Below are 13,253 nucleotides of genomic sequence, written 5' to 3'. Positions count from 1 at the left end.
ACATGGAAGAAACAAATATCAAAGAATGGATGCTAATCTTATCAGAGGGACTTTAGAAAAGAACAGGTTGGTTTAAGAGCTTTCAAGGGAATTGTTTTCTCATGGACATAGTGGCCTTTGAAGTTCCTTCAGTGCATGAGTTGTGTCTTCCCTGAGCTATGCCTTAGAGCCATAGTGGGGCCTGGTGCTCTAGGCTGGATACGCTTTACCACATCTTGCTCTGGTCAAGGCATGATCCAAAGATATATATTTACTCAATGTCAAAAGGTTTTACCTAACTAGAACTCCAGCATCACCATCCTTTGATAAAAGGGTGAGGGGTCGATTCTCTTTGTTGGTTTTGTCTGTTCACAGGACACTGGATTTGTTCCACTTCAGGAAGCTGGAGATTCCCAGTTTACAGTACTTTTACAGGAGTGTGGAGGGACCGTATTTCCAGAATCTGCCTCCCCTTTTGTATTTCTGGGTTGACCGTCTGCGTTGTTGTCCACTCTGTACCTGTGAAGCTCTGATCGGTGTCCACGCCTTCTAGCCTGATAAGAAAGAAGTCCTAGAGGAATTTTTGAATGAATCCAGGATCTAAATGGTACAGGGATGATATTCCACTGCACCTAGCCTCTATCACTTTCTTTATATAATGACTTCTTCCTCTGTCTTTTGGAAGGTTTTCAGATCAACCTCTGGAAAATCAAAGGGTGTTAAGTAGGCATATTGTCTCAAAAATATCAAAGTTATTATTTCCTGAGGAATTTGAGTTCTATTGGATAAAGTGGATTCAGTATGTTCTCTTATACCATCGCTGTATATGAGAACATTTGTATGTGTAGGTTGCTGGAAATAGGATTGGAAAGTGAGTCAGTCCTTCCTCAGTTGGTCCATTCTAGATAGGTGTGTACTTTGTTGGACTTTAAGAAGCTATAAACTTTCAAAAGCCTCCATGTAACATGCCTTATTATGGACAATCACTCATATTGGGCTCCAGTTCAGATAGAAAGACCCTGGATCTAAACCAGCTATTCCTACATATGCAATATTTGTCTTTTCCTTAAAGACAGCTAGATTTACTGACAAATTAAAATCTATTTATGCATAATGAAAAAATAATGCTGAAGTGGCTTTTTTTCAGCCAAGAAATAGCTTTTCAACATGTTATTTTAAGTGTTTTGTTCATTATTATAACCAAGTACCCAGGAGTCCTCACATGAGATATTCCTTATACATTTTAAATGGAAGTAATGTAAAATACTAAAAAAAGAAGCAAGGCACTCCAAGTATTGTCAATGAAGTGTATGCTCTAAACTTGTAGGAGAGAAACCTCTATGGGCCACATGTCCCACCAAAATCTTGGTTGTGGCTAAAGAATCAATGAACCTTCACTATTGAAATAGATTTAAATAAGAATATAAACCATATATGTAATTTACTGGGTACTTATTCTATGCGAGGTACTCTCTCTCCCAAGTTACAAAATGGCATAATACAGAAAGAACATCCCTCAGAGAGGTGGGAGTCCTCTTGGTGGAACTCTATGAAAAAGAGTCTAACGTGTCTATAAATATCTGTATGCTTTTCCCTAAACTAGTTAAGAAAGAGTCTGGAGAAAGCATGAGCACACGTAGCCCACCTTGTGGGATGTCACAATATCTGAAATAGAAAAAAATCCTAAATTTTTTGGAGAGAGAAAAAAATAAAACAGAACAAAATGAGTTAAGAGATGAAAGACTATTCTGCCCAGTGTATGCCTATGGCCAGTAAAGACATTTTTAGGCATGGGACAACTCAGATAGTTTATCTCTTTTGAACTTTTTTTTAAAAGAATCACACAAATCTATACAACCATAGAAATGAAAATCCAGCTCTAGAGAGGAGGGAGTAAGTTATCTGAAGCAACTGTGAACAGAAAAACCAATGGAATCAAGGCTAAAAAAATAAGTCTAGGTAACCTGGCTGTGAAACAATGTAATAATTAAGGATCTATCACAAAAGGTATCCCCCAAAATAGAAGTATGATACATTCATATTCTAAAATTCTATTTCCCATTTAATAAAGATGATATACCTGGATGTACTAAGAGGTATGCATCTCCAAGATATTTTGTTGACTGGAAAAATACAAAATGCAAATCATAAAATATGACATTATTTATGTAAAATATTTATACATGAAAAAATAGTGAAAATATTTAGAAACAATATACATCAAAAATTTGAGGTTTTACCTTTGGAGAGAGAGGTGGGATTGTAAGGGAACAGGGGTAGAGGATGAAGATAGGCTTTTAATTTTTAGTTCATAAATCCTATAATGTTTAAATGTTTTGATAAACATATATTAATGTATAATTACATGATTAAAATGATTTTAAAAATAAAGGAAATACCCTGTGGAGTAGCTAAGCAGTAACTCTTTCATTTACCAGCAGTAATCTTGGACAAGTCTTTTTTGAGCTTCCATATCTCTGCCTGTAAGCTGAAATAACAATATTGATCTTAAAGTCTGTGTGTGAGTGAGTGAATGAGTGAGTGCATGTGTGTGGTTTAAATGAAATGCAATGCCATATGTAAAATGCTAATTACAATGTCTGGAATATAGTATGCCCTTAACCAATAGCAGTTAATAGTATGCAACATATATTCAACCTAGGAAATCATAAAACTGCCAAAATGAAGTTGTAATCACAGAGCAAGGCCGTTTTGTTGATTAGTTGTTCACTGATGAGAGATATTGCTTAAGCATCAGATTATCTAAAATTTTTGTTTGGCTTAAATACTCATACAGTTGATGAAATAAATACATGATTTTCAAAGTAATCTTGAGATAATTTATATTGAACAGTAATAGATCAACAGTAAATGTGTGGTTTGGTAGAAATTAAAAGGCATCTTATTGCTCTTTTGTAAAAAGAGATATGCAAACATCTGGAAGCACCTCTAGTTGGAGATGTACATGTAAAAGAGTGAAATGTTTGTATAAAATCTCATAAGGCCAGGAGCATAGTTGAGGTGGCAGTGAAGTTTATTTTTCCAAAGTGATGCCTTTCAACAATATTTTAAAAGATAATATATTGACATTATGATTGTAAGCCTGCAATGAAAAGATGTTAGAGAAAGCAGTGCGAAAGCATGGCCCTGAGGTATATAAAGGAGGAGCTAGATCAAGGCATTGCAACTTCTTATATGCTTACACTCCCACCAGTCAATAGTAGTCTTTTCTCCCCAGCTCCACAGACAGGTCCTGCCCCAGACATGCTCCCTTCATGTTAGATCCTAGCTCTGTCTTTGTTTACGGTTGAAGAAAATGACCCTTCTCTTTGCACCTATATTTGAATGTTCTCAAAAGAAACATATGCTTTAAAATGCATATACCTAATCATGTTGAGTCTTTATGATTCTCATTGTTTCTAAAACAGTTAGGCAAATCACATAATTTGTGGAAATGGTATCACTGGATTAGTGGGTCAACTCCTTTTGAGTGGGCGGGCATTGGCCACTTTTGCCTTGGAAAATTATATTCAGTTAGGAAGTATCTTTGGTGTTTTCACTGTTATAGGAAAAATTACTCTTCGTAGCAAAAAAGGTTCACGATGCTTTGCCTTTTTGGAATTGAGTTAACTAGAAATTGTCAGATTTTTCTTTTGGTCTCATTTTATGCCATAGTCTTTGCCACCTCTGTTATCATACTGATATACTGATGTGAAAGGATCTTTAGGTGACTTTTAAAAAGAAGCTCTTTTATTATGTTTGTAAAATCAATGGTACAGGGTGTTCTCAGTATAAGGTTTTTTTTTTTTTTTTTAAATGGTATTGTTTATTCAGTAAGGCTCAAAATCTATTTCAATTTTATGTGTACATTTATGTGTTTCAAAAATGAAAATTCTTAAGATGTAAGCAATATAATAGAGTGAGAAAGCCAAGGATTCCTGATTGCATCTGAGAGCAGATGTGTTAAGCTTGTTGCTCTTCTTTCTCATCTTACATCGTCTCTTTGCCACTACTGAAACTTACTTCAAGAAGGTCCTTAGTAGTGAATTCAAAAATCAGGAGGCTTCTTTTCAAGTGTTTATACTTTTTTTTTAACTTGTTACTTTTGTATTCCTTACAGATGCAAGCAAACTCATTAATTCGCATTAATTCGCATTAATTCGCAACTTTTTCATGCTCCTGCTTAGCCAATAAATCATCAAGTTGAATTAATCCTACCTCTAAAATATCTTTTATATCCATTTTTTCTTTCTCTTTTTCTCTGCCACTGCCTTGGTTCAAGCTCATTTACTTTCTCAAATGAAGTACTGCAATTTGTTATTTAACTAATTATTCCCTGAAGTTCTCTCCCTACCAATCCACCTTTCAATGTCCAATCGGTGCTTCTTCTACAGCCAGGATGACCTACTTAAAAGCAAAACATGATGAAATTTAGGGATTCCCCCTTATATATAATAATAATTTTAAATGCCTTCACAAATTGACCCTAGAACCTTTACAATTTGACCCTAGCCTACCTTCTTCAGGTTCTACTGACTTCTTGCAACCTCTTATCCTCCCAGTCAATTCTCCCTAATGTTCAGAGGTAAGGAACAATTTTCCATTCTTACGTTTGACACGTTCCTTCTCAACTTTTTACTTTTACATAGTATGTTCCTTATACTTAGGAGAACTTCTCTGGCCTATTCACTGTCTGTTGAAGTTCTTAACCTCTTTTTTTCTCCCAGATCTGAGTATCATCTCCTCTGTTACATCTTCTCTACCTTTTAACTTTGACTATGACTCCAAGCATATCGTACGTAGTGTTGGTTACATCACACTGCTCGTTGCTTAACTGAGTTCACTATTAGATTTTGAACATCTTGAGGGCAAGAACCATGTCTCATTTACCTTTGTATTACTATTATTTTACTGAATATTAGCAGAATCTCACTATATAGTTATTGAATTAATAAGACAAAATGAATCAGTGTTGTGTATACTGAACAGATCTGGGGACTTTCCTAAGGACTCTCCCTGATTTTTTATGACTGATATTCTCTTTTAGACATTGCCCTGAAAGGGAAGGGAAGAGAGAATAAGAATATTCAAGGCGGTGTTGATGACTACAACCTGCTTTGACTCTGTACCCAAACTGAGATATTCCAGAGAGGTTTCTTGACTGTCTGCACCACTGGAAGCCGTTCACATCACACCATTGAAGGCTAATAAATTCATTGCATTTGATAGTTGAACAGTTTAATAGATGAACTTATGCTCATGTCTTATTAACCTGAGTTTTACTATCTACTCAACTTGTTATGTTTTTAGATTGTCACAGCAGCACTTTCAAAAGTATACATATTTTTTTAATTGTTTGCTTTAGGTTTTTGGTTATATAAAAGGGAGATTTTCTTATAAAGATACCCTTTGCTCTCAAATCCTATTGTAAGTTATTCATTTGCATAAAATATTACCCAGTGGAATTCAGAGATAAAATGTTTTAGGATGATGATAGTTAGAAATACTAATGATGAACACTCATCGTGTCCAGGTGACTGTCCTTTAGTGCTTTAAATGGAGTGTCCTATTTAATTCTCAAAACAGCCATGTGAGGGAAAGCGGTATCATTCTCCTACTCTGTAGAAGAGAAAAACAGAAGTGTAAACAAGTTAAGCAACTTGCCCACACTATACAGCTGTGAAAGGATCACAGCCTGGATTGGAATTCAGGGTGTCAGACTCCAGGGTCATAATCACTATAGCTGTGGAGAGTATAATTTAGAAGTAAATTTCTATTCTACCTGAAAATCAGAGGTTGTTCTGCTATCAGAATCTTAGCATCCTCTTCAATAGATTGGTTCTTTCTCCTTGAAATCTGACACTTCCCCTTTTTTTTTTACTCCCTATATGCTGCTGGTAAATGCACTCTAAATCCCTTTTCACTTCTTCTCTGGGACAATTTCATTACTGCTTCATGAGTCAGTGCACCATGATGCATCTCATTACAGCCCCTCTCCTTGATCAACTGTGTTGATGATGAGATACAAGTACCAAGCCATTACCAAATGCGTGCTTGTATTTATTCTTTTTGCCACCTGAAGAATGGGAAACTGTCTATGTAATTCTAGAGACTAGGATATGTATTCATTTCTTTTATACTAAAGATAAATATAGAGGCTGCAATAAGAACAATGCCTATAGAATTAGGCAAGTACAGATTTGGATGTTTGACCAATTGATTAAATTTCATTGAAACAAAACAAACAAAGACAAAGACAAAAATAAACTTTAAAATCAAAAGATCTGCACTACTCTTGTCAGTTAATGTTTGTCTTCCTAGATCACATTTTAAATCCCTTAATGGAAAAAATTGTCTTATACAGTATGTTTCTTGCTAATAATGGGTGATCATAAACATGTTATTTTGTTTTGACCAGATAAAATATACTAGAGCCTCCTTGCCAAACTAACTTTCCTTATGTGACTGTGGCATGGACTGCCAAAAGCCTATAGAACGTCAGTCGACATATTTCTGAGAATCATACTATTATAAAGCTTATGGTAATCTTGAAGTAAAAAAGTAACATAATCATTTGTAAAATTTTATTTTAGAAGTGTTTGGATTTTGGTGCTGAGAAGTAATTACTTTAGTGTGATTTATGTTTGAATTTAATTTGCTTTATTCATGTTAGGTGGCCTTTTTCTCGTCAAATGTTTTTATATAGTCTTTCTGTCATGTTTAGTGGCTTTTATCCACCTACACCCCCTCTCTCCCATCATTGTATGAAATAGAAGTGGTACTTTATTACGGCCTAATAAATATTGGCTAGGTGCTGAAGGTACTTTAATTCCCAGCCTCTGAGAAAGGGCTTGGATCTTTGTGTTGGGTGTTCTCAGATACAGAGATGTAAACGCCATTTTTCTGTTCCATTTGCAGGTCACATGTGCCAATTTAACAAACGGTGGAAAGTCAGAACTTCTAAAATCAGGAAGCAGCAAATCCACACTAAAGCATATATGGACAGAAGGCAGCAAAGACTTGTCTATCAGCCGACTCCTGTCACAGACTTTTCGTGGCAAAGAAAATGATACAGATTTAGACCTGCGATATGACACCCCAGAACCTTATTCTGAGCAAGACCTCTGGGACTGGCTGAGGAACTCCACAGACCTTCAAGAGCCTCGGCCCAGGGCCAAGCGAAGGCCCATTGTTAAGACGGGCAAGTTTAAGAAAATGTTTGGATGGGGTGATTTTCATTCCAACATCAAAACAGTGAAGCTAAACCTATTGATAACTGGGAAAATTGTAGATCATGGCAATGGGACGTTTAGTGTTTATTTCAGGCATAATTCCACTGGTCAAGGGAATGTATCTGTCAGCTTGGTGCCCCCTACGAAAATAGTGGAATTCGACTTGGCACAGCAAACCGTGATTGATGCCAAAGATTCCAAGTCCTTTAACTGTCGCATTGAATATGAAAAGGTTGACAAGGCTACCAAGAACACACTCTGCAACTATGACCCTTCAAAAACCTGTTACCAGGAGCAGACCCAAAGTCATGTGTCCTGGCTCTGCTCCAAGCCCTTTAAGGTGATCTGTATTTACATTTCCTTTTATAGTACAGATTATAAACTCGTACAGAAAGTGTGCCCCGACTACAACTACCACAGCGACACACCTTACTTCCCCTCTGGATGAGGATGAATGTAGGGGTGAGACTGAAGCCTGAGGAATTCAAGGTCACATGAGAGGGCTGTTACCTCAAGAAGAAGGTCCCATCTGTTGCCTGGAATGTGTCTACACTGCCGCTCTCGTCAACTGGCTGCAAATACGCTCGTGGAAAACAATCTGATGTAATTTCTGCCCAGTCAGCTTCATCTCTCAGTATAGTTGTAAATCACCACAGATTCTAAAGCCACACTTGAAGACATGCTCTCACACACAGATGTACACAGACACACTCTCATATACATTTCAGCTGGCATCCGTCATGATTCCTGTCAAGAGGGCTTTTGTTGTCTGACTCATAATGGTTCAGGATAAACGATCATCAAGCAAAAGGATTAACTAGACAGTGAATGGTTTTTAGCACTTGCAGTTATGGAAATCTCCTTTTAAGTCTTGAGTACATGCTAATCAATAATCCCCACTCATGCATTTCTACTGCTTGGAGTAGCTGTACTGGTAAATACTACTGTAGGAGTATATGCTTGTTAAAATGGAAAAAAAAATGTGTCTTTAGAGCTCAGTATTCTTTATTTTATGAACACAACAAGTATAGTAACTTTTTCCAGCATTCAGTAGGCACATTCAAGGTGATACAAGATGGCTCTTTTTTCTGTGGAGGGAGCCTGTTCTCAGTAAAGATGAGCAAACATTTGGAATTTACATGTGGGCAGACACTGGATTACAGCTTTCATCACCAATCATTGGACTTTTGCAAAGTCGAGACCAGCTAAGGTTGCTTAAAATAAGTTCTGATCATTATATAAGAAGGGAAATGCCTGACAGACACCATGTAAGTTATAAGTGTCTGTCTTATCTTTACTACACATATTGTAACAAATTCAATATCCTAGTCTTCATTTGTATGAATGGTTTGTATTGTACATAGTTTAACCAAGTGTTATTTGAGCTGCTTATTAATATTAACTATGTACTTGTCTCTCTGCTTGTTATTGGTTAAAAAAGAAAAAAAAAAAGGATATGAGGAATCCATTCTATCAATGTAGCTGTGAACCCCATTAAAAAGACAAACTTAATGTACAAAGCATTTATTCAGCTCAAGTATTGTTGAAAGCTATACATATACAACATTACAGTCTGTCTGTATTTAGATATTTTATTTCGGGACAAATGAAATGTACATAAAAATAAAATGCTTAAAGTTGAGTTTCAATATGTACTTGTGTAAGATGGTGATTTAAATGGTTCTGACAAGAAGGATGTGTTGGAATACAGTCATGGTTTTGCATCTGATGTCTCTAAATTTGTACAGAACTATCTAAATTGCTATTAGTTGCCCAGTCAAAACAACTTAGGAGTTTAAGTCTCAAAACTGGGAAACAGTTGTGGCATTCAGTATTACATATATTTTTGGTTTGCTGTCATGCTAGTTGTTCAAGAGTAACAAAAATCAATGAACATAAGGAGATGATTGAGGTCTCCTAAATTAATTATAGCTAGTTGTTGTTGTTGTTGTTTTCCTGTACAGCGTCTTTATTTAGCAGGATATTGAGAAGAAGGTAATTTTTTTTTTCCTTAAAAGAAAGCCAAGATGTCTGAAGATTGTGGCTGACTTTCCCTGATTCTACTGTATTGACTCAACTGAGAAAATTACAACATCAGTGAAGGGCTTCTATGCTCAATTTACGTATGGCAAAAGGGATCAATTTATCTATATAGCATTATTTTGGGGCATTAAGCTTTACTTTTTAAAACTAATTACCATACACAATCCCAGCAAAATAAACAGAAGAAGAAATATGTAAAGTAATAAACCATATTTAAGGTCACAAATTGGGGATTGGGATATGAAAAGGCTCAAAGGTTAACCAAAGAAGTCAAATTAAGAACATTCACCCATTCTCATTTTCCCTTCATGCTTCATAGGGGTAAGTATGTTTTCATACAGAAAATAATAGACGTTCTACAGGGAACCCAATACCACAGAGTTCTAAAGTGAGAACTCAATGACTGATTTGACTGAAGAGAGTCTTCAATTGCCAATTAAAGACACATCATTCTGTTAAGTGTCCATCTCTCAAAGTCCTCCAACATAGCTAGACGACCATTTATATCAATGTATGAATTAATTTGCCGTGGAATTTAGAAGCTGATGTTAGAACAGACTTCTCTGGCACAATTGGCAGGAAGAGCTTCATGAGTCCCAGCTGCAGAACGTATTTTCCACAGATTAAACCTTGTTATTCTGGGGTTTATTTATCAAAGTGATCACTTAGGAGTCAGTTCTCTCTTAACAAAAAGGAGGATAAGTAAGAAGGCAAAAATCTTTTTTTTTTTTTGGATCATTTGATTAGTGGCCCGTGACTTTCATTATGTGGTGTAATCTGTCCTGTAATCCAGCATTCAAGATAAGATGAAAATATGTTTCAGAAAAAAAAAAAAATATGCTTCAGTCTTCACCCATCTGCCCTACTCTCCAAAGTCCTCATGAAATATTGCTTTTACATTTTTATAACCATATAGAATGCAGCTAACTAACAATGCATTGAATTATTTTTCTGTAGTTTTTCTTTAGAAGAAAAAAGGAGAAAATTAGCAAATCCCTAATGAAGATTTCAATTTTTAAAAATTTAAACTTTTAAGACCTTTTCTGGGCCTGTACTCAAATATCCCTAACTCCTATATCATCAGCACCTCCATCTGTGATATAGAAAAGTCATGATGATACAGAACTTTGATTCAAAAGATAATTTATTTGTATCTAATATACTCCTTCTGTTTTAGAAAAGGAAGAGGATGAAGAACGATGATGAATAAGAAAATTCAAAGGTTCAGATTAAAAACTTTACTAGGCCAACTTGTTGCTTCAACAAACTGGTTAGTTAAGTTTTAGTTATGCTAGAAAATCATTTGTTATTTGGAAAAAATAAACTTAAATCTGCCCTAAGGAAATTGCTTTTTCTAGAGTCTTAAATATTCTTTCGCACCTTTGCTAAGATATAGAAAAAAAGTCAAGATGGAAATAGATAGCACCTGATGCAAACATGGGTATGTCATCATTTATTGTTATTTTCAGAAACATTTTAGTAAAATTGAAATTATTATAAAGAAATGATTATTGCAGCTTCTCTCCTCATGGAAGAAAAATGATACAAGTTACTGGTTTATCTATTTATGATAAAAACAATGAATTGTCATGGTATGGTTTCAGTTGGGCATTTTGGGGTCCATGACTCCTGTGAGAATTTCTCTGCATGAGTAGAAGGGGCATAACTATTAATAGTACAGTACTAAAGTTCTGGAAGTGATTATTCTGGAAGTAACTGAAATACTTGTTAAATTTAAAACTGTGGACAGGAATCTTCAGGTTCCTACATTTCAGCAATAAACTGTATTTTTGCACAGATAGATTAAAAAAATCATGAGAAGCCTGAGAAAGTGTTTGTCTTTTCCCTTTTCCCCACTGCTTTACATGTAAGAAGCAGCTTAACCAATATAAACAGCTCTTTGGAAAAACAATTTGCATCTCCACCATCAACTCTGAATGACAAGTTTTAGCCGGAAGCAAATTCAAATGGCTGTGTTTATTAACTTTGGAAAGACTTGGTTGATGTACTAGTTTCAGACATTTATTGATATTCAATTATCAGTCTTTTTATCTAGTTTATATTTATTTTTATCTTTATATTTTTATTCAAATAAAATGAAAATCAGTAGATCAAAAATTAAAAATTTAAACACATTAGTTTGCATAAAAAATATTACTATTTACCTAGTTTGTAGGTGACAGAAATTGCGGACCTTAACAGTCAGAATTGAATCCTGAAAAACTGATTGCTAGGTCAGCTTTTCTCAGGAGTCCCATGCATATCAAAGAATGATTTCAGGGCTTGGGAGCATAAGGAAAACAGTCCTTCTCAATTTAAAATTGTGGTGTATCATTGCTTTTTATATCCAGTACTATCAGAAATACTTTTAAGTAACAAATTTACAGTTACTTTTATTTTTACTAGGATGGCAAAGAACAGAAATCCCATGAGAGTTTTAGTTTCAATATGTTTGTGTGAACAAAGTCTAGAGAAATCACCTAAAATTAGGAGAGTACTTGTGCCAAGTAGCTGGCCAAGTGTCCCAAGTTTGATGGAAAGCAGTTTAATATTTATAATTCTGCATTTAGAGGATTATGCCCTTTATTACTGCTGTATTGCAGGATGACTGTAAAGGCCCTAAAGGCGATGGATACAGAGACTTCCTTTCATTGGCTGTAGTGGCTGTTATGGTTGGAGGTGCCAAGTGTACATTCTCCCAAAATTAGACATACAGCCAAATCTCTGTTCACATCATCCTCACCTGACAGTTGCTGGATTTCTATTTCCTAATTCTGTGTAAGGGGCCTCAATAGACAACTGGAATTACTGATTTCTGATACTCAAATTCCTTGACCCAAACACATGTGTAAATTTGGCCATTGAGAGAGTGACTATTTAAAGAAATAATGCCAGAAAGTTGTTAGAGGGCCTCTATTGTCAAATAAGTATTAAATATATATGTATGTATATGTAATATACATATATATCTACCATTGTTTCTGTTACTGCCAAAATTCACTTTGCCAATTTTCTGAAATCCAGTTTTATTATTACAATTAATTTCTTTTCTGCATTTTATAAAAGTTTTTGGTAGAAGGCAAAAAAGAAATTGTGTACAGTGTAAGACAGTAGTCCGGTTTTTATTCTTTTACATATGGTTGTCCAGTTTTCCCAACACCATTTATTTAAGTTTTTTCCTAAAGAGTTTTTATTTGTATGCTTTTAGAGCTATTTTTGGAGTCATTTTGTCCTTTAGAAGCTTCTCTGTATGATCAAAGACTGCATTCCATTGTCTCTGGGAGGTTTGAGATTCTCTCTTGTCAAGAATGTGCCTCAAGGTAGACTTATCCAAATTAAAGTTTCCAAGTGGCCACTACAATTCCAAATTATCCAAAAGTTCACCCATTTTCCAAAAAGGCACAAGATTCTGATCCATAGGGGGTATACATATAGAAAGCAGTTTTTCTGAGCGAGATGGAGAAAAAGTTTTAGACCAGGTGGAACCCATCTTTGCATTTAGATTCCCTGAGAGATCATAACTACAAGGGGACCTGTTTCTTAACAGCTGTTCCGAAACACCGGGACTCACATGTTTTCCTCACTTTCGAACAGAATGGGGTGACTTAACCAAGAAGCTTTAACAAACAAAATAGAGGTATGCACAATAAAGTGGGACAGCTCAAAATGCAAAGGCAGCAGAGCCTGGACCCAAGAGAGAATTACCCTCAAATTCCAGGGTTGACGAGAAAGCAGTGAACTCAGTGGACTCTGTAGGTATCACCATGAGTTTGCTCACTAGCCTCAGAGCCATACGGGGTCTTCTTTGGATTCCACTCTTAATGCTATGAACTGGTAAATGTTCAGAAATAACAGAAGTAAGACCAATAAATCCCTGAAGTAGTAATTAATAAAAGTTTATTGTGCACTCACCAAAAGGGCAGTTTGCAAACTGGCAGCACTCAAACCAGCACATGGAATGAGGCTCAGGAGTCCATTGTTATAAAGCAGCTTATGTAG

The 13,253-nt window shown here is 35.6% G+C and overlaps 1 protein-coding gene across 6 annotated transcripts in view; it reads left to right on the top strand.

Moving 5' to 3' along the window:
• NXPH1 (neurexophilin 1) overlaps positions 1-11,166 on the top strand; it is a 406,633-nt gene extending 395,467 nt beyond the window's left edge. For all 6 annotated transcript variants that reach the window (XM_082398568.1, XM_082398569.1, XM_082398570.1 and 3 more), the window contains one exon: positions 6,898-11,166. In XM_082398568.1, coding sequence (XP_082254694.1) covers positions 6,898-7,659 — 762 coding nt within the window. In that variant the 3' untranslated portion in view covers positions 7,660-11,166. The remainder of the gene's footprint in view (positions 1-6,897) is intronic.
• The last annotated feature ends 2,087 nt before the right edge of the window (positions 11,167-13,253 follow it).

The sequence above is a fragment of the Balaenoptera borealis genome (genome assembly GCF_965194805.1).
Source record: "Balaenoptera borealis genome assembly, chromosome: 7".
In the NCBI taxonomy this organism is placed as follows: domain Eukaryota; kingdom Metazoa; phylum Chordata; class Mammalia; order Artiodactyla; family Balaenopteridae; genus Balaenoptera; species Balaenoptera borealis.
The sequence above is the reverse complement of the archived record's forward strand: the minus strand, read 5'-3'. Positions and strand labels throughout refer to the sequence as shown.